Source organism: Ambystoma mexicanum, chromosome 1p (assembly GCF_040938575.1).
Source record: "Ambystoma mexicanum isolate Mex_15411 chromosome 1p, UKY_AmexF1_1, whole genome shotgun sequence".
Lineage (NCBI taxonomy): Eukaryota > Metazoa > Chordata > Amphibia > Caudata > Ambystomatidae > Ambystoma > Ambystoma mexicanum.
Genome location: NC_090921.1, coordinates 1338878966 through 1338906646, shown reverse-complemented (window position 1 = coordinate 1338906646; position 27681 = coordinate 1338878966). Strand labels below are relative to the sequence as shown.

At 45.1% G+C, this 27681-nt stretch overlaps 1 protein-coding gene across 2 annotated transcripts in view; it reads left to right on the top strand.

Moving 5' to 3' along the window:
• ATG12 (autophagy related 12) overlaps positions 1-26561 on the top strand; it is a 183380-nt gene extending 156819 nt beyond the window's left edge. Inside the window, exons 3-4 of one of the 2 annotated variants that reach the window (XM_069607008.1) lie at positions 11316-11378; positions 25952-26561. In XM_069607008.1, coding sequence (XP_069463109.1) covers positions 11316-11378; positions 25952-26011 — 123 coding nt within the window. In that variant the 3' untranslated portion in view covers positions 26012-26561. The remainder of the gene's footprint in view (positions 1-11315; positions 11379-25951) is intronic. The other variant, XM_069607009.1, reaches the window with a different exon arrangement.
• The last annotated feature ends 1120 nt before the right edge of the window (positions 26562-27681 follow it).

Here is a 27681-nt window from a genome sequence, read left to right as displayed (position 1 = left end):
GACCGAAACACGTGTCTGGGGTTGCTGTTGGTACTCTTGTTCAGAGGAGAATTGCTCAGCATTTCGGTGCTGGACTGCCCCAGGGCAGGACAAAGACTGATATGTTTGGGATATTTCTTCTCTGTGAAAGATAGTGAGCTAAAGATGATAATTGCTTGCACCAAGGTTTCGCAGTTCTTCCTTGAGACCAGGTGATTTATTTGGTGCATTACTTTCAGATGGTATTGGGCATTTTTGACAGCATTGTTGACATGTGTATCGTCACTCAAACATGCCTCCAACACTGCCCAAGGTTTTAACTTTTTCCATCACTGGAATAGGGTTGTTGTCTATTGGAAACTGAGTATGCTTTACTCAGTTTACTCAGTTTGTCTCTTGCCTGTTTGGTTTCATAAACCTTAAATTCAGTTTTTGATGCATTCAGGCACATCCAATTCTTAACCATCCATTCACAGATGGATGAGCAAATGGAGGTGAGGTTTACCAGATCAGTTGCATAGTCACCAATGAGATCTATTATCAGCTGGAAATCATCTGCATAGTTGATAAAAAATCGCTTTCAGTTCAATGATGGCTCCTGAAAACTGACTGTCCAGGATGCTGATGCCTCAAAGTGGGACTGTAGTTGCAACCTTGTCTAAGATTTTCAATAGAAAAGATGTATTTGTGATGGGCCTCAGATTAGCAGTGTCTTTAGGATTGGGACCAGTCTTCTTATTCAAAGGTGTAACTACCACTTCCTTAATGGTTTTTGGTACATTTTTGTGTGAGAAGGCGGTGCTGACAAATCTTGTCAGGAAAGGGGCGAATATCTTATTAGCTAGAATGACTTTAGATGGCAGTAGGTCTCCTGCACAGGACTTTGTTTTTAAATTGGTTAGGATTTCTTCTGTTTCTTTTATAGAGATTTTCTGGAAGGCAAAACCTAAATCCACATCTTCCTTCCTATGGCTCGACTCAAGATCTTGGTCGAGTGGTGTAGACAACTTTGCCAAGTTTGGATCTTATCGCGTGCCAGTAAGACTTTATCCTGAAAAGCTTTTTGGGCAATTTCGCAGTCTGTATTTTCTGGAGTAAACAACTGAGATAAAGCCACTGGTTTCTCCCAATTCCTGTATATTTCAAACGGTTTTCAAGTATTATTGCCTGCTTTATTGATTTTTTTATCACAAAAGTGTTTTGTTGTGTCTAATATTCTGGCTTTATCGATTTTTCTCTAGGCGTTTCCACTTCTCCCTATTTTCCAGTTTTATCTTTGGGCCAGATCTGCTCGGGCTGTCTTTTCTCTTTCTTGATTAAGATGGGTTCCGGATTAAACCAGTTCTGTTGGTTAGGGTGGTCGCAAACTAGTAACGGCCTAAGGGGGGGGGCTTCTTATCCAGCAATGCTGATAAGTGTTTTGTAGATTTGCAGTAGGTGACAGGGGTAGTCTACGTCAGAGGAGGCTGCCACAACAGCCTTCACACAGGTGTTTAAATCTGTGGCAGTCCGCTTATTCAAGTTTCTGTAAAAGACTTACGAATGGATTGTGTCCTCACACGTATTCCTCATCTTAGATGTATCCTTACCTTCAGCTTGCTGCTTCGGAAATATTTTTCTTCTCTCCAGCAGAGGGCGCTCCTCTCGAGGCCATGGCATCGATGTCCCTCGGCGGCATCCATCGAGCATCAACGTCATCCACTGTATAAGAGCCTCGAGCGCGCCCGTTGGCTTCAGTTCCGTTTTTCCGTTCGCTTCGGATCGTTTTCAAATGGCGCATCAATCTTTCATGAAAAAGAAAGCTATGTTGTCTTCTTCCACACCGAAGAAGGGATTTGAAAAATGTCTGAAATAAGGAAAGAAAATGTCTTTGACCGATCCACAAAAGAATTATCTTTGGTGCCTCGGTTCTGACCACCGAATTGAAGACTGTGGTTCGTGCCAGTAGATGACCCATAAGGCCTTAAAAGAAAGTAGAGGTAAACTGGGGATGGGGGAGGGTTCATCGAAGTCTACTTTTGAAGGCGAAAGACTCGGGCGAAAAAATATCGTAAAAAACATAGGTCGAGGAGTAGATCGAGAAAGTCTTCTTCGTCATCCAAGAAGACAAAGAAAAGACGGCATCAATCTCCCTCATCCTCCTTGACGTCTTCGGAGGAGGTGATAACATGTCCATCAAAGCATGACTCCCTGAGTAAATGGGAAGCCTTTCGAGCTTCCATGCTAAAAGAATTTGAGAACGCGGCCCAGACCCCCTCAAAAAAGGCTAAAGAGGACCATGCCCTGCTCACGAAAAACGTGACAGAGGAAGGTCCAAAACAAGAAAAGCTGATGAAAAGTCATCGAGGGTGTCATCGAGGGACTCTTCCCGATCACCTCGTAAAAAAGACCTTTCGGTGCATAAATGTAAGGTAAAGGGAAACAAAATGGCATTGAAACATCATACGCCATCGAAGTCGACATCGACGCCATCGAAGACTTCGAAGGTTCTCTAGTCGACCACTCCTTCGAAGGAAGTTATGTCGCGTTCACGATCGAAAACTTTGAAAGCTCTTCGACAGTTTCCACAACTCCCTCGACGATTACATCAAAGTCATTGAGGGTTCCCTCGACGACATTGAAGGATGTGGTTATGGCATCGGCTCCATCAACGTTTACGTTGACGCCCAAGCCTTTAATCAGGGAAAAACCCACATTACCAGAACAGGTTTTTCAACCTGAGAGTAGACATGATTTTTAAGGACCATGTCATCCCGTCTATGAGGGAGAATCATCAGAAGAGGAAGAAGTCACCTCTGCTGGTGTTAAATTTGGCAATCCTCAATCAAAAATTCAAGATTTACAAGAATGCCTACAAACAGCAAGTGGTCTGGACACTTCTCCAGAGTACGAATTTGACAAGCCAGACCCATCAGAGCAGACTGATGTGGGTTACAGAAAACACATGAATAGAGTTACGGAATTTATGGGGTGGGGTAGAAGTTCACCAGTCTATCAGGATGATGACATGACTGATCTATTATCAGGAACACCTCAACAAGACCCCATTCTCCCTTTTCACATTGCCTTGCAGAGAAGGGTTAATCCTACATGGGAACACCCTGAAGCCATACCGGCAGTAAATAATGTGTGTCAAAATATAGACCCTGCAATTCTGATCCAGAATACCTGAGCAAACACCCAACTCCAGAAAGTCTGGTAGTACAAGCAGCCACTTCCACAAGAAATGCTGCATATCCTACAATCCCTACAGATAGGGACGATAAAAAGGTGGATGCATGGTCTAGGAAGATTTCTACATCATACTAATGTTCACATATACCCTGTGGGACTGCATGTCAGCGGCAGCTGAACACATCCCAGAAGGTGAAGAGCGTGATGGCTTTCTAGCCATTATAAGGGATGGAAAGGAGGCTTTGGGAGAATGCCTTCAATCCGGTTTGGACACAGCTGACAGTATCAGTAGGTCCATGGCAACTAGCATGATGCTACGTAGATTTGTGTGGCTAGGAAAGTCTGGTTTTGCTCCGGATGTGCAATCCAGGCTTCTTAATATGCCCTTTGACGGCTCAAGGTTGTTTGGCAGCAAGGCGGATGAAAGTTTGGAGAAGCTGCAGACCTCCAAGGCGGCGGCAAAATCTCTGTGCCGCTATAGGACAACCTCAGCAACGCCCCTACTCCGGCTCATCTTCCTGGAGGGGTCGTCCTTTTCGTTATTATTCCTCAATTGGAAGAGGAAGAGGGCAGGCCAGTCAGAGAGGTCAAAGAAAATGTCCTCGGGGGCGAGGAAAAGGTGCTAGATCTGCCCCAGCAGCGGCATCTGTCCCTTCAGCCGCTCCTGCAGCTGCCGCAAAACCACTCTGAGGTTTTGACCCACAAGACCCCGGTGGGAGGCAGAATCTCACAACATCTAAAAGAATGGCGGGGCATTACTTCAGATACTTGGGCACTGGAAACAGTATCCCAAGGTTACTGCCTTCCTTTTCTAAAGAAACCTCAGAATCACCCCCCGGGATACAACTCTGTCAAACATCTGGATCCACTCCTGTTGCAGGAAGTCTAAACCCTGCTTCAGAAAGGTGCAATAGAACATGTACCTGTAGCGGAGAGGAACAAGGGTTGGTATTCCCCATATTTCCTCATTCCAAAGAAGGACGGAGGACTGAGACCCATTTTGGACTTGAGAAACTTGAACAAGTTCCTAAGGAAGGACAAATTCAAAATGGTCCCACTTTCTCAGATCCTTTAGGTTCTCCAACTCCAGGATTGGTTGGTATCATTGGACCTTCAGGATGCTTACTTTCATGTGCCAATCCATCTCAAGCACAGAAAGTACCTAAGGTTTGCGATTGGCAATTCTCACTATCAGTTTCGAGTTCTGCCATTCGGGTTAACCTCCGCCCCAAGAGTTTTCACCAAGTTCATGGCGGTGGTGGCAGCGAGTCTCGGGAGAGGGGGTATTCATGTCTGCCCCTATCTGGACGATTGAATGATCAGAGCATGTTCCCCAGAGCAAGCCCAGGATCATCTGTCCAAGACTTGTCACTTCCTTCACAAACTAGGGTTTTCTCTCAATTTAAAGTCAAACCTGATACCATCACAGAAACTCCAGTTTATCGGAGCAATCCTGGATACTTGCTCGGGCAAAACCTCGCCTCCCGAAGAGAGAGCTCACCACATTCTGCAGATGGTAACACAATTCCAGAATGCCCAGTATCTTCCGGCCTTCGATTTTCTCAGGTTGCTCGGTCTGATGGCATCCTGCATTTTTCTGGTGCCAGAAGCCAGATTGAGAATGAGATCCCTTCAATGGGCTCTCAGAACTCAATGGTCCCAATTCTCAGCGGAAATGTCAGATCTGTTGCAGGTTCCAGCCAAAGTAGCACAGGATCTACAATGATGGGCTTGCAGACATCATATCCTCAGGAGAATCTTTTTGGCAACCATGGCCGGAGATAACAGTAGTGACGGATGCCTCACTCACGGGGTGGGGAGCCCATACCAACGATCTGACCATCAGTGGTCTTTGGTCTCCATCAGAGTCCAAACTACAAATCTACCTTATGGAGTTGAGGGCAATCAGACTAGCGCTGAAAGCCTTCCTGCCCTCTGTACAGGGAAAGAATGTTCTGATAATGAAGGACAACACAGTGGCCATGTACCTCCTCAACAAGAGAGGAGGAGTGGGGTCACTGCCGCTGTGCAGAGAGGCGATGCAACTCTGGTTCTGGGCAATACAGGAAGGGATCTATCTTTCGGCAATTCATCTAGCCGGAGAGCAAAACACAGCAGCGGACGCTCTGAGCAGGCAGAGCACAGTCTCCCATGAGTGGGAGATAGCTCAGGAAGTCATTCAAGAGATCTTCGCCCTTTGGGGAACCCCTCAAGTGGATTTGTTCACGATCAGTATCAACCGGAAGTGCGAGCGGTACTGCTAAAGGGAATTTCCCCCGAGAGGAGCTCTATGGGACGTGTTTGTGGTGGACTGGGATTTTCCACTCCTGTATGCATTCCCTCCAGTCCCTGTGATCCCTCAAGTAATCAGGAGGTTGAGAAAGTTCAGGAAAACCATGATCCCAATTGCCCTGGATTGGGCCAGGAGAACGTGCTACCCGGACCTTCTGGATATGTCCATCTGCCCTCCAATACGTCTTCCAAGAAGAGAGGATCTTCTCTCGCGAGAGGAAGGTCATGTTCTCCATCCGGAGGTCAAAACACTCAACCTTCACGCATGGCTTCTGAGAGGTTGAGATATAAGGATTGGGATCTTCCGGATGACGTGATGGAGATTTTACTTTCGGCCAGAAGGCCAGCAACCAAATCTCTGTATCGGTGTTGTTGGAACAAGTTCAGTAACTGGTGCAGAGAAAATAATGTGGATCCATTTCAATGTAATATCCCCACAATTTTATCTTTTCTGTTACATTTAGCTAATCTGGGGCTCCAGGTTGGTACGATAAAGGGATACTTAGCAGCGCTATCCATTTTTAAGCACTCGTCAGAGGAAGAATCTTACTTCAAGATACCTTTTCATAATTCAATTCTTAAAAGGTTTAAATAATGTATTTCCACAAATACCTTTCCAGGTTCCAGTGTGGGATTTGAACTTGGTTCTAAAATTTCTCACATGTATTCCATTTGAGCCTTTACACTCTTGTCTGCTAAGGCTCCTTACTTTGAAAACAATACTCCTTGTAGCATTGACATCAGCCCGCAGGGTGAGTTGCAGGTGCTTTCTAGCAGTCCTCCTCACACTATCATTTATAAAGACAAAGTAGTTCTTAGAGTTAAACCATCTGTTTTGCCAAGAATTGTTATGGCTTTTCATCTGTCACAGAAAATAACTTTACCTACTTTTTACCCTCCTCCTTATGCAAGCAAAGCAAAGCAAAGAGGAGCGGCTACATAGACTAGATCCCAGAAGAGCTCTTAAGTTTCTATATTTCAAGATTGGCAAAAGTATGTCGGTGTGATCAACTTTTTGTGGGGTACACTGGACGCAAACTGGGACTTGCAGTAACTAAACAAAAATTATCTAGATAGATAATTTTGGCTATAACAGAATGTTATGGATTGGCTGGGAAAGAACCACCTGATGGATTGAGAGCTCATTCAACCAGGGGCATGGCAACTCCAACAGCATTAAAGAGGGGTGTCCCTGTACGAGATATTTGTACAGCAGCCACATGGTTATCCATGCATACCTTTTATAAAACATTATGCTCTGGACTCGACTTCTTCTCAAGGAAGTCTGTTTGCTAAATCTGTACTCCATTCCGTACATGATTAGAAAAAGAAAAAAAAAATCTTTACCTCCGAGACAAAACTGCTTTGGGAGTCTTTCTAAAATGAGGAATATGTGGGAGGACACAATCCATTCGAAGAACAAGTCACTTACCAACTGTAACGTTCTTTTGATTTGGATGTTCCTCCCACGTATTCCTCATTGACCCTCCCAACCAAACCCACAGTACAGTTTACGTGAATTACACTCTTAATTCTTTTAAGGCTTGGATCATAAGAGGCACGCCATTAATTAAAATCCATGGGATATAATATACGAAAAAACAGAACTGAAGCCAACGGATGCGCTCTTATACAGTGGATGACGTCGATGCTCGACGGATGCCGCCGATGGACATCGACGCTGCGGCCTCGCGAGGAGTTCCCTCTGGTGCAGAGAAGAAAAATATTTCCGAAGCAGCAAGCTGAAGGTAAGGATATATCTAAAATGAGGACTACGTGGGAGGAACATCCAATCGAAAGAACATTACAGTTGGTAAGTAACTTGTTCTTCTTAGGTGGAGCTCTAGTAGGACCTGATGTGGCCGGAAGGTTAACCGTGCAACTTAAAGGGCAGTGATATGACCAGATACAGGCCTTAGTATCCACTGCGCTAGCAAGAATGTTAGGTGTTGCCACCTACTCCAAAATATGGCCCTTTATGTGCGTTGAGTCTTTGATTTATTACTTGGTTATTTGTGTTAGCTAGTTGAAGCTCTAGTTCAGTAGCTTCTTTGTCCTTTGAGTGCCCTTTCCAGCGGTTTAGATCACCCAGAAAAATGGTTGAGGTTTTAGGCCGGTCCAGCGGGTTTAGGAGGTTCAGAAGTTCTTCGTTAAAAGATGGCATATCCGATTGGGGGGTTTGGGTGGGAAATAGATGAGTATAAAGTGTATGCATGTGTTGTTAGTTGGAGTCGGTTTAACATGAAGGATTTCACAATGGGTGCACTCTCTGTTGGATGGAAAAAGTTAAAGTTCTTTCCTGCCTATAATTGCCACCCCTCCTCACAAACCATGTGCTCAGTTTGTACAAAAGATGTTCTATTCCTCTGGCGTAGATAATTATGGACCATTTTCTTTTTGTAGCCATGTCTCCGTAAGAAACATGATATCTGTCTGGGTCGCTGTGATATAATCATGTATTTCCAGTGCATATTTAGGCACAGAACGAGTGTTAAGCAATGCAATTTTCATGTGTCTAGGATGCTTCAAACCATTTTCGTCCGGTTCGAATAGCATTATTGGAGTGGTAGCATGAACTGGATCTGTCTGTGCCTGTTTGGTATCAGGGTGGGAAATTTCAGTGTGGCTTAACCCTGGGCCAATATCCGTTGTGACTAGGGTGTTTACCAACTTTACAGTGTCATTGGAATTGCCCATAGCAATCACTCTTTCAGAACTTTCCCTCCCGGCCGGTTGAGCGACATTGCTGTCTTGGGGCAATGCTCCTCCAGTGAAGAGGAGGAGGGGTGGGGGTAGTATCGTTATTTCCATGGGCTTGGGTTTGCAATTTCCTTGACACTCATCTAGGTACTTTTGGTCGAGGGCTTTCCTTTTTAACATTTGTGCTGCCTGGAACATGACTAGGACTTCTTGGGGAGTGGCGACCCATCGTGCAATAGCAAGGTGCAGTGTCTTAGAGCCTTACCAGCGCTGGTCACTGGGCGGCTCTCGCCGGATCTGAGATCCATCACCAGATGTGTAGCCGGATCTCGATATCTGGCACCAGATGTGTAGCCGGATCTCGGGATCCGGCACCAGATGTGTAGACGGATCTCAGGATCCGGCCAGAGTCAGTGCCACAAAACCCAAACCCATGCTCAGCACAGGGTTACTTTAAAAAAAAAAAGTGAAGAAAAAAAAGAAAGCGATGGCACAGGGTAGGGGGGCGGAGCAGCTCATTGCTGCCATGAGGCTCTGCTGGCTCCGCCCCCCTACGTGTACAAAGCATGACATTGATACAGGTGACAGCTGCAGGAAAAGCAAACTGTAACTTCCTCTGGTGACACGTCACCAGAGGAAGTTACAGTACTCGGCCACGACTCTTTTATTTCTTTATTCAATATTTGTCAGATATATAGAGCCGCGTTATTTATTTATGCAATGTTTGTCGGATACTTGTATCCGACAAACAGAGCATGAATAAATAAATACCCCTAGTAACATTGAAACTGGGGCACAACCGCGCTCAGACGGCCACCAGCCCAAACGCACCGACAACAAGACAAAATTAGGGAAATGTAGTTTTCTGAAAATACAGAAGTTCGTCCCTTGACTAGCAGTGTAAAGGCTGCAAGTCAGGGCAATTCAGAGCCGTGATTTTTGGGCAACACAGGATTTTCAAACTTGGGTAACAAGAAGTAAGTTAACTTCTCTAATTTAGAGCTAGACTGATGCAAATTAATAGCAAGATTAGTTACACGTTTACACACACAGTAATTACTGCCAAAGTGTCATCTTTCACTGAAAAGCGGCACATACGTCTTTGCAAAGGCTCTATTTGGTTAAGAAAAACAATAATTCCGTTTTCACTCAATTGCGCTCTGCACACTTTGATCAATCGCACAAAACAGAAAGTGAGAGTGACCGCTTGGGGGCTGCTTTTGAGGCGCAGGTCAGCCCAAAAACGCTGGCGCTAATGCCACGGTGTGCAAAGCTTTAGATATTTTCTCACAGGAACAGGAGTCCTTGTCCCTTGAGGGTGGGGGGAGACTCCCAGTGAGGTCCCACGTGCCTCCTCCCCTAGGGAGGGTGTGGCAGAGCGGGCCCACCTCCCTAGCCTCACTGTGGGGGGCAGGGGTCCACTTTGGAGAGAAGGGGTGAATTCCCTCTGTCCACAAACCTCTTGGGGCCTTGCGCGGCCCAAGTGCGCTTGTTGCAAAATCCAGCTTCCGAATTGGACTCAAACACAGAGCCCAATGTTGCCGGTAAGTCTTCCTGAAACGCTGTAACGTTGAACCTTTAATGGGGCTGATTTGTCTTTCTTTCATCTTGCACTATTCCCCTCATAAAATGGCATTTCTGCTCCTGTCCCACGCTTTTCTTGCGACACCTTTCCCAGTGGAGAGCATTATGAACCTTTGCTTGAAGGGATACTTTGAAAAGATGCAATAGATGTTCTGAGTGGTCCCTTGAGAGCAGGTCTGGGGGGTTCTTCATTTACCTCCATAATGGTGCTTGTGGCTTCTCCTGGCCCGCAGGCACCCACAGTACCGCTCTACAGTCCCTCAGTATTTGGCTCTGCAGAATTTGAAACTCCAGAACAATAGGTTCTCCTCAGCTATTTTGACGAGTACACGATTGTAGGACTCAGGGGAGTTGCTAGGTCTGGAAAAGACCCGGGGCTAAGCTGATGTCCGAACTGTTGGGACTGGGGGCTAGCTAGTCTTTTGGCTGTAGCTCCTGAGATTCTATACGGGGCTACAACCAAAAGATCAGGGGCTATAGCCCCCTTACTCCCCCCCCCTCCCCCCCTAGCAACGCCCCTGGTAGGACTGGTGCTAAACTGACTTGACTACTTTCTGTTCCTACCCTCTCACTCTTCACATCCAAATCCTCCCTCCTCTTCTCTGTGGTCCCCCATGGGATCCTCCGTGTTCCCTAAATAATTGCTGCAGAAATCTCTATACAACCTGCATTTCACATGTTTGAATCCTGGAAAGGCCAAACCAGTCAAAGTGCACCGTTAAAATTAGTCGTAAAAATATCTTATCTACAGGGCTAAATGGCAGACATTGCAGTGGTAAATTTAATACAGCAAACAAGTTATTAAGGTCGTTATATTACATGGTTCATTTCCACATGTAGACTGGCAACACATAGCTCTTGCTGAAGGGCGACCAAGTCTCTGTGGCCACAAAATATAGTCTGCAGCGCATAGTGGGAAGTGCATATGTGCACTTGAGCTCACTCAAACAGAACTGCCCTACTACGACCGAAAACATGGTGGGGGGGCGAGGGGTGGCAAGACTTTTGACTTGTCTTGTTGTTTCTGCCTCTCTTGTGTGGGCTTCTACTCCTTTAACCCTCAAAGGGTGCTCAATGTTGAACTCTTTGAAAAGGTTTGCTCTTCTTCCTCAAACCCCTGAGTCTTCATCATGATCACAGTGCTGTTCATCAACTTGTGTAAAACGCACCTGCCTGGCTCCTAATCTGTGTGTCATGGTTCTAACAAATCGCTCACAATCCTGCACTGGTACCCTATTACCACTGTGATCAATTTGATGGTTGTCAGCCTTTGCTACTGTCTCTTGCACAAGTGACGCCCTCCTTCACAAATCATCAGGAACCCTCCGCGTTGCCTTGGGCAAATCACTTTGCATCCCATGCTTCCAACTCACAAGACCTGGGCTTTGCTGTTTCTGCCCTTCTTGCTCCGCCCCGGCCTTCAACCAGCTCTCCTTCAAGTGAAAAATAAATACTTGGCACTTTTCTTGCTATCCTGCTCTCTTTCATTCATGTACCCTGATACATCAGTGATTTAGGGCCAAGAGAAACATGTCTGTGAAATTGTGTAATCTTAACTAAACTATATTTGTATCTTTTTCTTGCAGTTCATTTATGTGAATCAGTCTTTCGCTCCGTCCCCAGACCAGGAAGTCGGTACGCTGTATGAGGTAGGTTCTTCTTCAGTGGGTCATGCTGCTTGTACCAAGTCAGAGGTGCCCTGGAATTGCCATAAGTGGCAGTATTTAACTGTTTGGTAGGCAAGGTGGATTTGATGAGGTTCATGGATGGGTTGGCTGAAAGTAAATTGAATATTAAAATCTATTGCAGCTTGTTCTGTGCTATCTGCCCCTCCCTAATAGTGTGTGCATGCAAGCTGCAACACAGTGGTGAGGGATGGAGGAAAACGCTGTAGCATGTTTTGCTCCTTTTCCAGGTCTCACAGCACAGAGTGCTCCATCTACTAGCAACAAGCTTTTTAAGGTGTTTGGATGAGATACAACACTTAGCCGTGGATGAGCTGTGCTAGTGTACGGTGAAGCTGCACACCTCATGGTGTACACCACTGCAGAAGTTGGTGTATTTTAATGAAATAAATTGTCAGGGTACTCCCACATTGACCTCAGTGTACCAAACCTAGGAAAAATTCCCATACTTAAAACATAGTGATGGTGTCGCTCTGCCTGTCCCTCTGGAAAAACTGTACTGTCCCTATATAGGCCAGCTTGCCCTAGAGAGCGGTGTAGTGCTGTCTATCTAAAAGGAGATCTCAATCAATGGCTACGAAACCCTAAAGACAAGGATGCTATAAACCATGAACAGCTTCTCAGCACATTGGGTTTTATTATAGACCATAAAGAACCCACTCATACAGGAGGTAATATCTTGGACGGGGTGACGTCAAGGAATATTTCCCTGAGGATTTCTAGCACTAAGGCCTATATATGGTGGCACCACTCTTTTGTGGAGTACTATATTACCCTGAAAAACTACAGAAAACACATTCCGCCCAAAAAGATAATCTGTTGGAACCTGCATAAGATCAAATCTGACGAGCAAGTACAATTTCTAGACTCTGTCATAAATATGACCTTAGATCAAGACGCCCCCGACGCACTCGTCGAAGTTTACAACTCCCAGTTAAGAAGCCTCCTTGATAACATTGCCCCCCTGAAACCCAACATTGTGAAAGATAAAACAAGACCTCAATCCTGGTTTAATTCCTTACTCACCAGTCTTAAACAAAAAAAGAGGCAGGCGGAACGAGCTTGGGGGTAAAAACCAAACCAGCGAAAACAAGATAGTATGGAAATCTTTGCAGATGACTGCAAAAATCACATTTTCAAAGCTAAAAAAGATTTTTATAACAACCAGATGGGAAGGGGCAGAAAATGGCAGAAAATAATTTATTTGATATCTATAAAAGGCTCGAGAAGCCCTCCTCAAAGCTTCAAACCTTTGTTCCATCAACTGAAGATTGCAGCAAAGTCCAACAAGCTTTCCTAGATCAAATTAATCCAGCACGTACTAAAATGATCACCAACAGAGAAAATAGCACTCTGCAAAAGAGTACAACACCAGAGGTGAGAGAAAATCACAGCTTCTCTTTCAAACAGATTGTTAAAGAAGAGATGAAGAAACACCTTAGAGCATGCAACCAACATTTTGCTTGGGGGATATTATTCCAGCTAAACTGGTCTTGTGTTATCCTGACATTTTCATCCCCTTCTTGGTGCGCTTTGTGAATGCGTCATTTATCTTCAGCTCTGTATCCGAAATAATGAAACAGGTAGTTGTGACCCATTTGGTAAAACAGCCTAGACTGAATCCCAGAGACCCAAGTAACTTGCGCCATATCACCAACACACTATTCCTCTTGAAGATTTTGGACAATGTAGCTACTGCCCCACTCCAGCAGCACCTGGAAGGAGCAGCCATTTTCCACCCGAAACAATCCTGCTTAAGAATACATCATAGAACCGAACGCGCTCTCCTAGACCTCCAGAAACATATTTGGGAGATTCTGGAGAAAAGTTGGACAGGATTGCTGATCCGTTTGGATTTATCATCTGCTTTTGATCTGCTGGATCACGGGTGCCTGCTAAATACCTTAGCGACCATTGGCAACTGCACCCAGGAAGCTATAAGTTGGATTGACCCCTTCTTAAGCAACAGGTCCTCAAGGGTATGCTGGGGAGAGGCTAGATCGGCACCCAAGCTAATACGCTCTGGAGTCCCGCAGGTAGCTTGTCTGTCTCTGACTTTATTTAATCTATATATCTAACGCTCACCTGATTCCCACGGAGGCGCTGACCCAAACTGGACTGCTACAGTTGCTTCTATGACTATGATGAGGCGTAGAACTCGGAAGACGCTCTGGGCAGGACCTCCGAATATTGACTGTCTGGCTTGTAAGGTGGGTTTTCTGCAGGTGGAAGAAAAAGGGGTAATTACAAGCTGGTTGGATAAGTTCTCCCACCAATCTTCTGCTTTTCCCACTTCTTGGTTCTCGACTGGTCTCCACGAACTCTCACCTTTGGTTTAGTAAAGCCGAGCTCTCCATCCTGCTTCTGGTGCAGGGGCGCGTGGAATCCAGTTACGTCACTGGATGATTTCAGTGTTTAGGCTCAGTGTCCTTTTGTGGCTTGTAATAGTCCTTCAGGTGCCGAGGAGCTGTTGGCGACACCACCACTGCTGTGCAAGAAGAGGCTCGTGAGTATAGAAGATCTGAGGCCGCTTCTGAAGGAGCACCCTTTTATAATGTCCTTTTCTGTCTGTCAGGTGCCGAGATGCTGTGGGCGATGCTGTTGCATGTGCGGTGGCACGTAAGTATAACTGAATTGTGGCCGTTCCAAATGGGCGCCTCTGATAATGTCTTTTCCTTCCTTTCAGGTGCCGAAATGCTGAGGGCAATGCTGCCGCTGCTGCGCGTGAAGAAGCGCGTAAGTATAACTGAGTTGCAAACCCTTCGGCTCGGACACCACTAACAATGTCTTTTGTCTTCCAGGTGCTGGGATGCTGCCGAAGCGAAGGCCGCGGTGAACTCCGGTGTGATCACGGATGGATAAGGTAAGCGAGCGCAGCTGCGAGTGAGCGTGTTGCCCGTTTTCTAACCTTATGTCTTTATTTGCAGGTTGTCGGAGACTGGACTCTTGTGGCTGAATTCTGGTGAGTAGATGTTCCTGTGCCTTTTCTTCATCCACAGGTTGCTGCTCGAGAAGCTGAGGGGGTGTCTGGACCTGGAATGCAGGAGCTGACTCGGTGAGCGTCCTGCTGCTGTTGCAGAATAACGCGAAGCACGTGAATTCTATCGGGCGTGGTTTAAATAGTGGAGAAGTGCTTTGGTGCGTATTCTTCCTCCAGCCTCACCCAGGTAAGAAAAGAGTTCCTGTAACAGAGGATTGGTCCCTCCCAGCCAGTGGCTGGGACTTCACCCAGCTTGGATTGTTCTAGGTGAGTATGCAGCATGGTCTGCCACAGGTAAGTCCACCCAATCACTACTGCACACTTTAAGAATATGAGCCCGGCACCCATGGCGCCGGGACTGTGGTTTCTTATGAGCCTGGCGCCAGAGGCGCCAGGACATGGTCCAAAGGGCCCCTGTAGGGGTCTGCTGGAACCGGGGGTGTGGATGATGAGCCTGCTTCCGGGGACGCTGGGCCAGTCTTGGCTCCTCGGGAGTAGCGCTCATGACAATATCAGACCCTTGTGTGACCTCTTAACATCTGCAGGAACTCTTTTTACAAACTACGCAGATGACTCAGGACTGACTCAGCTAGACTCGAACACACCTACGCTACAATAAAAAAAAACGATGTCTAATAGCTGGATGTGTCTAAACAACAATAAGACCGAAATTGATGATCTTTGGGTCCCGCCAAGCTAGAGCTAAACTAGGCCCAGAACATAAGTGCATGAACATCGAAGGATGCCACATAGAAATCCTAAACAAGGTCAAGACCTTAGGGATACATCTGGAAGCATCTCTGGCATCAGAAGCCCAGGTGTATGGGGTAATTGCCAACTCACACCATCATATGAGAGTACTAAGACACACCAAAAAACTCTTGTCACCTAAAAACTGAGAAACATTGGTTAGGGCCATTATAATGCCGCGTCTTGACTACTGCAACACCCTGCTGATTGGAGCAAATAAAGGCTGTCTGGGTAGACTCAAGTGTTGCAAAATGAGGCAGTTCGTATTGTCTGTGACATTCCCAGAACCAAGCATGTTTCAGCTGCAAGAAGGAAACTCCACTGGCTAGCAGTGTCTGCCAGAGTAAGATTGAAGGCTCTCTTTGGCTCAATGCTGTATAAATGTAAATGTGCCCATCAATCTCAAAGAGCGTTTTGAAACCATACATTCCCTCTAGGCCACTTCACTTTAGTGCCTATGGGTTTCTGCAAGTGCCAAAGCATAAGATAACATGAGGTTTTGGTCGCTCTTTCCCAGTTCTTACAGCCCAAGCATGGGATTCCCTCCTGTCGGGAAGGCATGGTATCACAAGTATTGACACTGGCACAGTAGATACAATTTGTAAAACCTTTATTGAAAATGTTGGGGTTGTAGAAACTCCTATTCTGCCCTATTACTAAGATGGGAATAGCCTCAACCATCAAACGATAAACAATTCCTACTGGAATTGTCAAATCAAAATGGCATATGCTAACAAAAACCTAATGCCTGCCCTATCTCTTGTACAAAAAGTGTAAAAAGGAGAAGATGTATGCAAAAGGAAAAGTCATTGTTAAAATGATAATGTGGCTGAACCAGCTCTCCTCCCCCCGTTAGGCCTCATTGGGTAAGACGATCCTTGTAGGCAGTATGACGCACTGTGGCTCGGCTTCCAACACAGTACACAGTTCAAAACCGTGGATCGAGGCCCGCCTGGCCTTCCACGTTTAAAGCTCCTTTCTCTGACTTTCAAAATAACATTTCAACCAAAACGTTCACAAAGGTCCCCCTCTGCCTGGTTCAGACCTCTCACAATACAGTTCAGACAAAGTTTCAAGGGAGCTTCCTTCCCCAAGCTTAACGGGTCTCCCTCAATCGGGCTCGGAGCACTTTCAGATGTCGCAGTCTTTCGAATGTGCGTGGCTTTCGTTACAGACCACAGCTGGACCACTTTGACTCAACGTTCACTATTTACTTCCCCTCTTGTTGTTTGTTCGCCCTTTTGCTTCAGACAATGCACCTTTCACAGAAACTTCTGAATGGGATACTTCCTTTCACCGGACTCAGGCCCCCAGATAAGGTGCGTACCCGGCCTTTTTACGCATGAAAGTCTTGAAAATACGACAGCATTATTATTTTCCTGTGTACATTTACACGCAGGTTTAGAGCAGAGGGCAGTGCAAAGGTCAGGTTGCTTGACTGAAACCAGAAGGCTTCTTTTGATTTTTATCTACATGGATGTAATTGCAAGCCACTTCTGAAACAGAATGTAGTTCTCTGAAGCCTTTCAAAAAAAGAAACTGCACACTGTGATAAAAGGAATGGTTTCTTTCCATTCAGCTTCAGAAGCACTGTACATATTTCCTAGAATTTTAGGATTGTATAATTAATAAGATAGAAAACTAAGTTGCAATTTAGAATTAAGATTTTGTAACAAATTATTGTATTTTTTTCTCCAGTGAAAGCAATCCAGTATTGCACAATTGTATTTTTCAGAGTTCTGGTGCTGTGTGCACAATCATGCGAAGGCAGATGATTTTTACACTGATAATTTAATTTACACTCTAATTATAAAAACAGTGTGTAAAATGATGACTATGCACAGTCTAGTTTACATCCATTCAACCTTGCAGTCAATGGGGACATTGCCATAAATGGTCAGTGGAAGCAGAGTCTTTGCTCAAGGGTGAGTGATTGTCATTACACCAATCACAGGTGTTCTAGCCTCTCAAACCTTCAAGATTACAATTAAAACACCCAAAACCTGACTCTCCATGAAGTGCAAGCGCTGAAAGTTACATTGATAGTTGAAATAGAAACTCAGCAAAACCTGTCCCTGTGGTAATCCATGTAGGTATTTAACTTCATGTAGTGCTTCATACATGGTTCGTCCAAGATCTAGTACTGTGATTATTATACCTCAGTCGATACTCAATTAACCGACCCCTGAAGAATGTTAGCCAATAAGATAGCTCATCCGGTTGAGCACTCATTGCTGCAATCTGTGCGTGATCTGTAGGTTGCAGGTTCATATCCCGGCAATTCCAACTCAGCCTTTCATCCTTTCGAGGTCGATAAAGGAGTACCGACTTTGGTTTGATGATAATTGTGATAAATATGTTCTATGTACAGTGCTTTGCCAAAAACGCTATATAAATAACCGTTTGAACGTTAGATTAGATATAGAATTTAACATGGATTTCTTGCCTCTCTGCACTGTTGATTCATAACATTGGCATACCGTTGGGTAGTAATAGCTTCAGCAAATGAGGACTTTCAACTCTCGAACCTCAAAACACACAATACAATTCATGTTTGCTTTATTATGTAATTGGCTAGGTTTTTGTGATTTCAATATTTAAATATATACAAGAGATCAAATGGCCAGACCTTGGAGAAATAATGAAGCATGTATTCTGTCACAATGCAGAAAGCTGCCGTACGGTAATGATTTCCACACAGTTTGTGCATTCGTCGGCTGGATGTCACATACATTTTACTCTCTTGCAAAGGAGAAAAGTCCTTTTACTCTCTTAAAATCACATTTACTCTCAAAGTTTAAAAACAGGGAGTAAAATACTCCCACCTCAAAATCTTATCTGGAGCACCGACCGGACTACTCCGTTACTTGGTATTGCGGATCTTGCAGCTGCATTTTACTTTAAAGTTCATTCACAGGTCTGCCTTTCTTCGCGTCTCGTCCACACGCGTTCAGCCTTCACTTGTGATATGATGTTGCTACTTCATTCATTTTAACACACACCGGTCTCTGAGGTCGCTTGCCAACTCACTGGCTGTATGTGCTTCTTTCTTGTTTTTAGCGTTTTCCGGTTTTTGAGTCCAGGTTAGTATCACAGGCTTGACCTCGCCTCCCCAACTCTGCCATTCACCCGTGACGGTGGCTGGCGTCCTTGAAACACAGTGCAATCTTCACTTGTGGGATCTGGCCTTCTCCACATGTCTTTCGCAGTCTGTCTGAGGCAACAACATCCAGTGGGGAAGCCTTGGGGTTTTCGGCCCGCTGCTCTCGTCCCTTGATCCGTTGCTCTGCTCCAGTAGGTGTGCCTTCGTCCTGGAAGTTCTGCTCGTTCTCGTGTTCCGCTTTACTCAGTGTGTCTTTAGATGTTGCCTTTTATTTGTGTGAGGAAAGCTAATTGGTATCAGGTGTATACCCTTAGGGTAAAGTGCCTGACTTTGCCTGACCCAATTAACGGGACATGTCCAGTACGATGTGAGAGTGTTAGTCTGGTTACTACTCTATCACCCTCTTCCTCGGCCCAGTGTTTGTGTTAAAATGGGGGGGTTGGGACTTTGGAAATTCCTAAAAAATAGGATGGGGTAGATGAACAAAAGAGGGTGGAATACCGCATCTCACCATCGGCTATCTCACCCCCACTCCCTGAAGACCCCTCACCCAGGTGATCCTCCCGCACTGGATCCAAAAGCGATAGCTGTGTCCTGGTCACCTCAATGACAAGTCCCCGAGGACTAGCAGGTGAGATACCCTTTGGTTTCACACTCTCCACAGTGTGGCGATTGGAAGAACGCTACCTCCCTCTTCGGAAACAGAAAACATTCTTATTTGAATCATATTTTCTTTTCTGACTGCTTTTCTTGGCTCCTCTGCCTTTATCTGCAGAAAAGCCTTTCTTTTTTTTATAGCTATATTTGTTGTCCCGTCTTCGACATCTCTTGTGTTGATGTGTGCCCAGATGCCTGCAGGCTTTGGCGCTATATAAATATTAAGAAGAAGATGAAGGGATAAAAAAGAGATTGCCCTATTGCTATGTTTTCAACTCTGGGGAATCCGATGACGCATACACGTAGAAAGTAAAAACTAAAGATGGACTCAAGGGAGGCATCAATGACGTAGTCGTGCACCTGACACACTAGTGAAGTTGAGTTGACAACGCATTTGCATTGTTTACAAAAGCATTTTCTACGCAGCCACAGCGGGCAGTGTAGACTGAGATAAGACACTCATCAACTGTTAACACACTGGTAAGCAATGAAATAAATAACCAGCAGGTTGTTTGTTAACTGCACGATAGGCGTTCTACTACCCTGAGGATCTTAAGTAGTCCGCTGCATTACTTGGAGTATCTTCCAGTAATGTTTGTTTTAAACAGAGAAGAGAAACACAAAATGACTGACATACCTTTGTAATCCATGGCAGTATGTACACCAATAATAAGGTATTGTCTTAGCATGCCAAGTGCAAGTCTATTAACATTTGTCTTGCAGCACCTGTCACTAAGCAGCAAATAGACATAAGTCAAAATGATTTTGTTTCCTCTGCAGATACATATTGAAAATTCTTACAACATCGAGTGAACTAAGACCTTCCGATCCAGTCAGTCAAGAAAACAAAGATAAGCATGGTTCTGATGAAAGCGATTGTACCGTTGGGAGTCGCAGAAACTGGTAGACCTCAGATAAGGGATATCCTTCATGAAATGAGAACCAATCAATGAATTTTATTTTATTAAACAATAATTGACAAATGGCTGAAGCAGCTGCATATTCTCCTGTGGGTGAAATAAAATGGAAAACTACCCAGTTGAATTCAGTCCTACCAGTAGCCCCTTTTAATTAAGAGAATAGGTTTCACCCTTTTGTCAATCCAGGGTAGAATTAGATCATAACCTTTGAAATTGTCCCTATCCTGTGGGCTTTACCGTAGATCACATCAGTTAAGGTTACACGAAGGAGATCCCAGAGTTGCAAACATATAGCAATTTGGCAATCTCTTTAATATCCCCTTTTAGATGGGCTGTTGCTCTCTATGGGGCAAGTAGACATCTATTGGGACTGTAGAGTGTTTTCAGAGTGATACCAGCACCATGTTTTAAGTATGGGTGTTTTTTTGGCCCTACAGACGGAGTCCCCAGACAACACTCTTGAATTGCCAGCGGTCTTTATGAAACCTGCAGGCAGTTGGAAGAATCTCCCTGCCTTTTCTTTGTCACACCTTCTACCTGTGCACTGTTAAGGTGTGTAGATGCACGCCTATGTTGGGTGCAGATTACTGTCTTAGCTTGGGTCCCAAAGATGTGTGTCTCCCAAAATTAAATCTCTTTGTGCAAATGCCTATGTTTTTTTAAAGGGAGCGTATTGTGGTGGCCACGCCAGTAAGTCCTCACAAAGAGACGTTAAACATCTTAAGAAAGGGCCTTGCCGGAGACATTTGTGCCAGCAAAAATCTACACTAATGCACATCTCAAATTGATGTACAATTTTGGTCATGGAGGAAGGACGTATGCCCCTTCGACTTCAACACGTTGAACATTTACAGTCATAGTCATGATTTGAATCATAGATGATTCCTTGATGTCCCCGGCTACCATATCCATCTCTGAGCCTACTGAGTCTGATGGACCTGAAAAGGTGAAGACTGTTGGGTTGCCTGTTCACGTGCCATGTGGACTTTAATCTTGCCTTTATCAACCAATTTGTATCATTATGATGACTTGATAGAAGTGGTTAAACCCTGGTACATTGTACCCTTGCCTTCTAACTAATCAAAACAGGTAATGGGCATGCTTTTCTGAAGAGCCTTGGCTTAGAGGTATTAGGAGAACGCTGCAGCAGACCCCTGTTATCCTTACCAAAATGGTTGGTCCCAGGCATGGAACAACTTGCAAAGGTGGTGGGGTTTCATGTCCCAGAGTCAGTCAGACCCATTTCTCCACCGTCCCCTTAGGGTATGTTTCTAGCTGCCCCTAAGTGAGTCACAATGTTCCCTTTATTATTCATCTAAGGATTGCTGTAGCCATACCTCTATCTTTTCCCTTATTTTAACCTATTAGTATCCAACTTCCTAATTCCCTGTACAGTCCAATGTGGTGTAATCTGTCTCCCCCCTCATTGCAGAGAGCCCAAAACTCTAGTGTCTTTGAGAGGCCTTGGGATGTTCTGTTAGGGCAGTTTTTCTGAAGTCCAACTAAGGGCTTTTTTAAAACCACTCTTAGTATAAGGCTGTATCACCTGAATTTGTGGTAGCGTAGACGGAGCAGCCAGGATTATTTTAGGAGGGAGAGGGGGCTGTAGAATCAGTACAAAGAAATGGTAATACAAATGGTCCAAAGAAACACTGAAACATGTATTGTAAAAAATAAATGGTTTATTTAAATACAAGCAGGCCCAGATAAATCTTGGGGGAGAGGGGGAATAAGTACTATCACATTATATATAACCACAATTATATTAACACAACGCTATGCTTGAAGGTGCAAAGAGCAAAGCATATAACCTAATTTGGAACACCTAACAGTAGTTTTAGGGAAGTCAAAACCAATAGTTACTTTTGGATTACTTATAGTAATACAGGGTACCAGACCGTAGCAGTTGTGCCATGATGCTCAGCTAGAAATCACATAGTTAGTCAATTGCACAATATACTTTTCAGAATAGTGGAACACTTATTCTAGGAACAGTAAAAACGTATAACTCTGATTCAGGATAAGTTATTCTAGGGGAGTTGGAATTCAGGGTGTAATATTCAATTACAGTTGCTTTTCAGTTCACAGACTAATAGAAGTAATAACTCTAACTTATTTTAGGATAGCACAGTTATTCACAAGGTAAGTAAAACCTATATGCTTTTGTAAGGAGCTACCAGCACCTAGGCAGACTTATTCTGGACATGCTAACAGCAAGTCAGGGGATGCAAGACCCAATTGGGGACACTCATAAAATTATCCGAACTGGAATAGTAAAGTGAAACCAGCAGCATTACTTTTGGGCAGAGGGGAACCCAATTCACAGGTGAGTAAGTTAACCTTCTAATGGCGAGACAGTTTCTAAGGAAAGTAAGACTTTCAGAATGCTTATTTGAGAAGGCTCACTGCTTATTCGAGGTAAGTAAATCCTATTTATATTGTTCAGAATGGCAGAACATATCTAAGGTAAGTCATATCTTTTTGTAACTATTCACGCTGAGAGTTTAAAGTTACCAGTTCACGTTTCAACACTTTTTCTACTTTTCAAGGCAGACTGTTTAAATTATCTAGTAAATGAGTTCTCTGAGGCAGAAGAGGGACCCAAGTGGTCTAGGAGCCAGCAGTAGGCAGGGTGAGGTAGGGCTCAGTTGCAGGCAGTCTGAGTTCCTGAGGAAGACTTGGCAAACAAGTAAGTTGTTCACTTTGAACGTTAGTTAGGGTTCAGGGACTTCAGAGAAGACACCCCTGGAGTAGCACACCTGAATCAAAAAAGACTGAGACTGAAGGTAAGTAAATACCCCAGCCAACACAGTACCTCAGCACAGGAGTGTTGCAGCAGGACGACTTCAGGATATGCAGCCAAAAACCTGGTCAATTAATTATTTTGTCTAGAAGATGGAAGACAGGACTTTGAAGGACTTTTGCAGCAGGGATCACGGAAGAAGGCTCTAAGCAAGATTTTCCTCACGGCTGGATGTGGCTCTGTGGATTTGGCGCTCTTTTCAGGAGCACAGAAGACAGAATATCGCTGGTCATATTCTCGTCGTTTGCAAGGTCCAGCACTCTGAGGGGACTTTTTGGACTTGATTCCCGTCTCTAGAGGTCCAGCGGGATGCCCACAAAGTTTCAGCTCGATCCGGAATTTGGAAGACTGTGCACTGCACAATGGCTCGAGTTCCCAGGGTGTTGGGGTATTGCAGCCCGCAAGATTGCAGCATGACGTGGGATGGCTCAACATGCAGGTCTTCTTGTGTCTAGTGGGTCTCATCAGGCTTGGGATCAGGGTCGTCGTTTTGGGAGTCCCCAGGTCGATTGGAAGGAAGTGCTACAGCTGGCTCCAGTTACACAGCAGGCTCTCTGGTCAATGGAAATTGTCTCAGCCGCGTTTCCTTCATCATCCTCTTCGGTTTTGGTTCCAGTGGTCGATTTGTCAGCAGCTTCCAGGTTTGGAGATTTTATCAGGAACTAAAGCACAACCTCTGCATTCTCTCCACGCATTTTACACAAAGGGGCGGTCTGGCTGTCCAATCAGGACGGCCAGCTGCCCACTTGGAGTTGTTCCCTTTCAGGCAAGGTGGAAGACTAAGGGTTGCAGAGTTTTGGACTCCTCTCTCGCTTCCTGCCTTTCAAGACACTATGGAGCCTGGGCGGGGAATCCGCAGGATTCCCATCGAAGACAAAATAGCCACCGAGTTTGTTCCCATCTAGATTGGCAGTGGAAGACCTCAGAAACAGCAAGCACATAAGAAATGGCAAAAAAGGAGTCCACCATTTTAGAAAAATGGTCGTCCTTCTGTGTATTACTGAGGCAGAATTAATAGCCTGCGAGTAATAAAGACTAAAAGTCATAAAGGTAAAACCACTGCCACCAGCCATTCATGTAAAACTCGCAATTGTAAACCAATTGTTTCTTGGTAAGAAAGGGGATACATTGTATGCCTCCAGCACTCCACATAAGGTGGGGTGCTTTGGGTCACTATATGAAATGTAAAGGGGGATTAAAATCCCTCTTTACTACTTGGGAACTGTAGTTCACCCGAGTATATGAAAGAGAAATTACTGGAGAGGCCATAGGAGCAACACAGACTAAGCCCAAAAGTTGTAGGAAACCATAACTTCAACCATGGAGAGACATAAAAAGGTCACCCATAAAAAGAGTAAAGACTAGGTGAGAGGGGGAAAAAGATTCCCCTTCACCCGGGAACAATGCAAAAAAGTTACGTCGTCCAAGCAAAATGTTCTGGGGTTGACACAGGTCAGTAAGATGTATCATTGAAATGAAAATCTTGCCCGACATGTTCCATCAAAAAGAAGTTAGGTTTGAGCGTCGACTTTTTCACAGAACCATTAATAAAACTCAGTTTTGTTTCTGCTCCAACCGCTTCCGTTGTCTTTGTATCAACGACAAAATAAAGAATCCTGTATTAGAGATGATCTACTGGTGCAAGGCGACAAGGGGTGGGTGGCAAGATAGGATAAATGTTCTGCTGCAAGTTGTCACTGTGCCTGTGGTGGGCCAAAACTGTACCCAGGTGATTACATCCTTTTGACAATCTGGGACCAAGCGCAGGTCCAACTGTTATGCCCACTGCACCTACAGAAAGATCTGTCCTTGCTGGGTTAAGAGTGGTTAGTTATTTAGTTCATCTGCACGCAACGTGTTTCCACCCACTCTGTGCTGTTCCAGTGAGACCCCTGTGGCTGTTAGAATCAGCACCTTCAGTGAGAGGATCAACACCAAGCTCTTCCCTTTTTTGTCTTTTTTTTCTCAATATTCCGCAGCCCTCGGTCCAAATGCTCTACTTGCTCTCCCACGTATATGTCTGGAAACCTTGCTGTCCCCTATGCTAGCTAATGATGTTGACGTCTCACAAGCACACTGCTCATTGAGGCACAGGGCATGCCTTTTTAGCATGCCCCAGGAACCAAATCTCACACGCACAAAGGCGCACCAAGTCATACAACTACTTGTAGCTGCCCAACTTTCATCCGTTGAGTGCCGCAAGGACTGGCTCTTACTCGCCTAGTAGGCATCGTTTTCAGGGACTTTGCTCAAAGGTTGATAATTGACTTTCTGCGTTAAATGAGTTTTCAGATCTTAAGTGGTTGATATGCTGACTGGGAGCAGATTGACTGGTACAGACGAAGACGGCTATGAGTTATGTGTGGGGGGGAAGGGGGTTGTTAAGTCCAATTAGGACACCTTTGTTATTTTTCTCCTGAATGATGGCAGTCATTAACTCGTCCGTTGCGTGTAACTTGTCTTCCTGCTATTTTGTAAGTCTGCATGCCATTCTATAGTGTTTGTGTTTTGAACTATTGCAAAAGGCATAGCAAAACTCGTGTTTTGCTATGCCTTTTGCAATAGTTAATTCTCTTGTTTGTTTTCCCCATTCTGATTGTAGCTTATTCTTTCTCTCCTTGGCGTTTTCTTTCACCTTCATCGCCTTTGCATCTCTCTCTCTCTCCTTTTTTTGTATGGATCATTTTACAAACCTGGGAGTGCAAAAGTAAGTTGTAAACGCATGGCGTTAGCCATTAATGCCTACCTTTACACTCCATGGCGTTAGGAGACAGAGTAAGCTGAAACAGAATTAGCTTTTCCACTGCATGCCTCCTCCCCCTACAGATAGAGCACGTTTTTTTCTTTACGCCTGCGTGAGAGTTTCACGCCTGCGTAAGTCTTTCACGCAGACGTAAAAGGAATGGATTCCCATGGAATGCGTCTGTTTTCAACACCTGCTTAAAGCAAGCAGAGTCAATAGGCGTCCATTGGAAACCCTGTCTGCAAAAAGTAACTTGCAGGCAGGATGCATATTTTTTTTCTTTCCTAAACTGAATTAAAGCACAGATCATAGATGATTTTGGCCTGTTTTTCACTTTTTAATTTTGCACTCTGTTTTGTAAAAGTTGAAAATTGCATACAAGGGAACTGAACATCGCGTAAGTACTAACGTTGGAGGCTTCCTGCATGAAGTTTTGTTCTAGTGCTTTTCGAATATTGCACAAATAACCCCCCTCTTTGTTTCTCTCACTCTCTATCTCCCACCCTCTGTTTGACTGCCTCGGATCCTACGTGGTTTTCCCCTTCTTTTATTGTCACTCACTCTTCTCTCCCTCTTTTCAGTGTTTTGGCAGCGATGGGAAACTTGTCCTTCATTACTGTAAATCCCAGGCATGGGGCTGAACGCCGTCGTGGATATGGGAGCAGCGCGCTTAAAGGCACTTTTACACATGAAGACTGTGACGGCGCTGCTGTTGCCAGGCACGCTGTAACCGTGAACCTGTCCCTATTCTACACGACTGACTGCAGCCACTGGCACGCTGCCCCCCCCACCCTCTCAAGCACTGGCGTGGATGGGGTTCAGTGTTCTCCTTGCAAATGCTCGTGCCATTCGCCTGTGTATCTTTGGAAAGCTTCCCTCCAACCCTATGAGGCACAAAGGGGACTTCAGTCACAGCAGCATCCAAACATTCTCCATGAAAGTGGAACCCCGCAAACCGTGCTCATACATGCAGTGTATACTTGTTGGCAAACTGGAACACAACTGTCAGCAATGGCAGCCCTGCCCATACTCAAGCCTGCATGCTAAGGAATGGGCATTAGCAGTGTAACACTGTCAAGCTGGCATTAAAATGAACTCGGTCCAGGCTGAAATTGGGTGTGGTAACTTGGCACATGTTCGATGTGCTGGTCAAATGTCTTATCTGATTTCAATAAAGTTTTGTGTAGCTCACCCCATGCTATGTTTCTAACCAATCGACAGAGTTGGGATGCTGTACGTCTGGTGCTTTGTAAGGGTACATTATTCCGTGTGTGATTCCATTATTCATGTGGGGACCTACCTAAATCTTTAAGAGCGAGTAATCCAAATATATACTGGTCCTCATGCAGCGACTGTGACCAATAATGGAAGCATGCAGAACGCTCTGTGGGTCAGCAAAAATGGATTGTGGCCATTGCCCTGCTCCTTTTCCCTTATAAAGAGATTGGGTATCCCATAAGGTTTGCTATTGCAGCACAACTTAAAGTACTCCCTTTTTGATCCCATTGTTAGGTAGATGGAACGTGTACTGTATCGGATTCCCCTTCAGGACAGAGACGGAACACTTGATCTAGAATGTGCACCGATATGCTTCTATATCCAGGCAGGGGCATACTGGCTGTTGGGTTGTGTGCTCACAAATATGCACATCGCCTGCACCTCCTGTTGTGCCTGGGGGGCATTTCCAGATGTGTTTGTGCGGGTTCTCAGGGCATTCCCTTTGGCTCTACACAAGTGGAACACCTGCCAGACCCACTATCCTTCCATGCTAGGTCCCCGCATTAATGCAGGGATATGGAAGTCCCCATTGCAAGCCCAGCTCTGCGTGTCCATGCCCGACTCCAACTCCACATCGGGGCACCCTGGCCCCTTGTCATTTTCCTGTGTCTGCCAGGGATGGAATGCGCCTTCTTTTCTCATTAGGGTGGGGGTTCAGGCAGTACCAATTCTCGCAGGTTGCAGGCGATGAGGTCACGTTTGCAAACAGTCACTCTTAACAAAATACGTGCTTCCTGTTGTGGCCAAGAAACCCCCCCCCTCGTCACCAGGCCTCACAGCAGACACGGTTACTACACACACGCTGATGCAGCAAATTCCCAATTATATTGTGGTTTGCCAGAGATTTTTCTAATAAACCAACTGTAATACTGTTTATAAATTTATATTGGTCAAAAAGCATAGGGAACCTTCAAAATGGAACAAAGGAAATCAAAACATCTGTCTCTCGGGTCTACATGGACCAGCCCTCCTGCAAGACCGTTTTTGCCGCAGCACAGCTGCGTCTTGTTCCGGACCACTTCCTTCCCTGGCA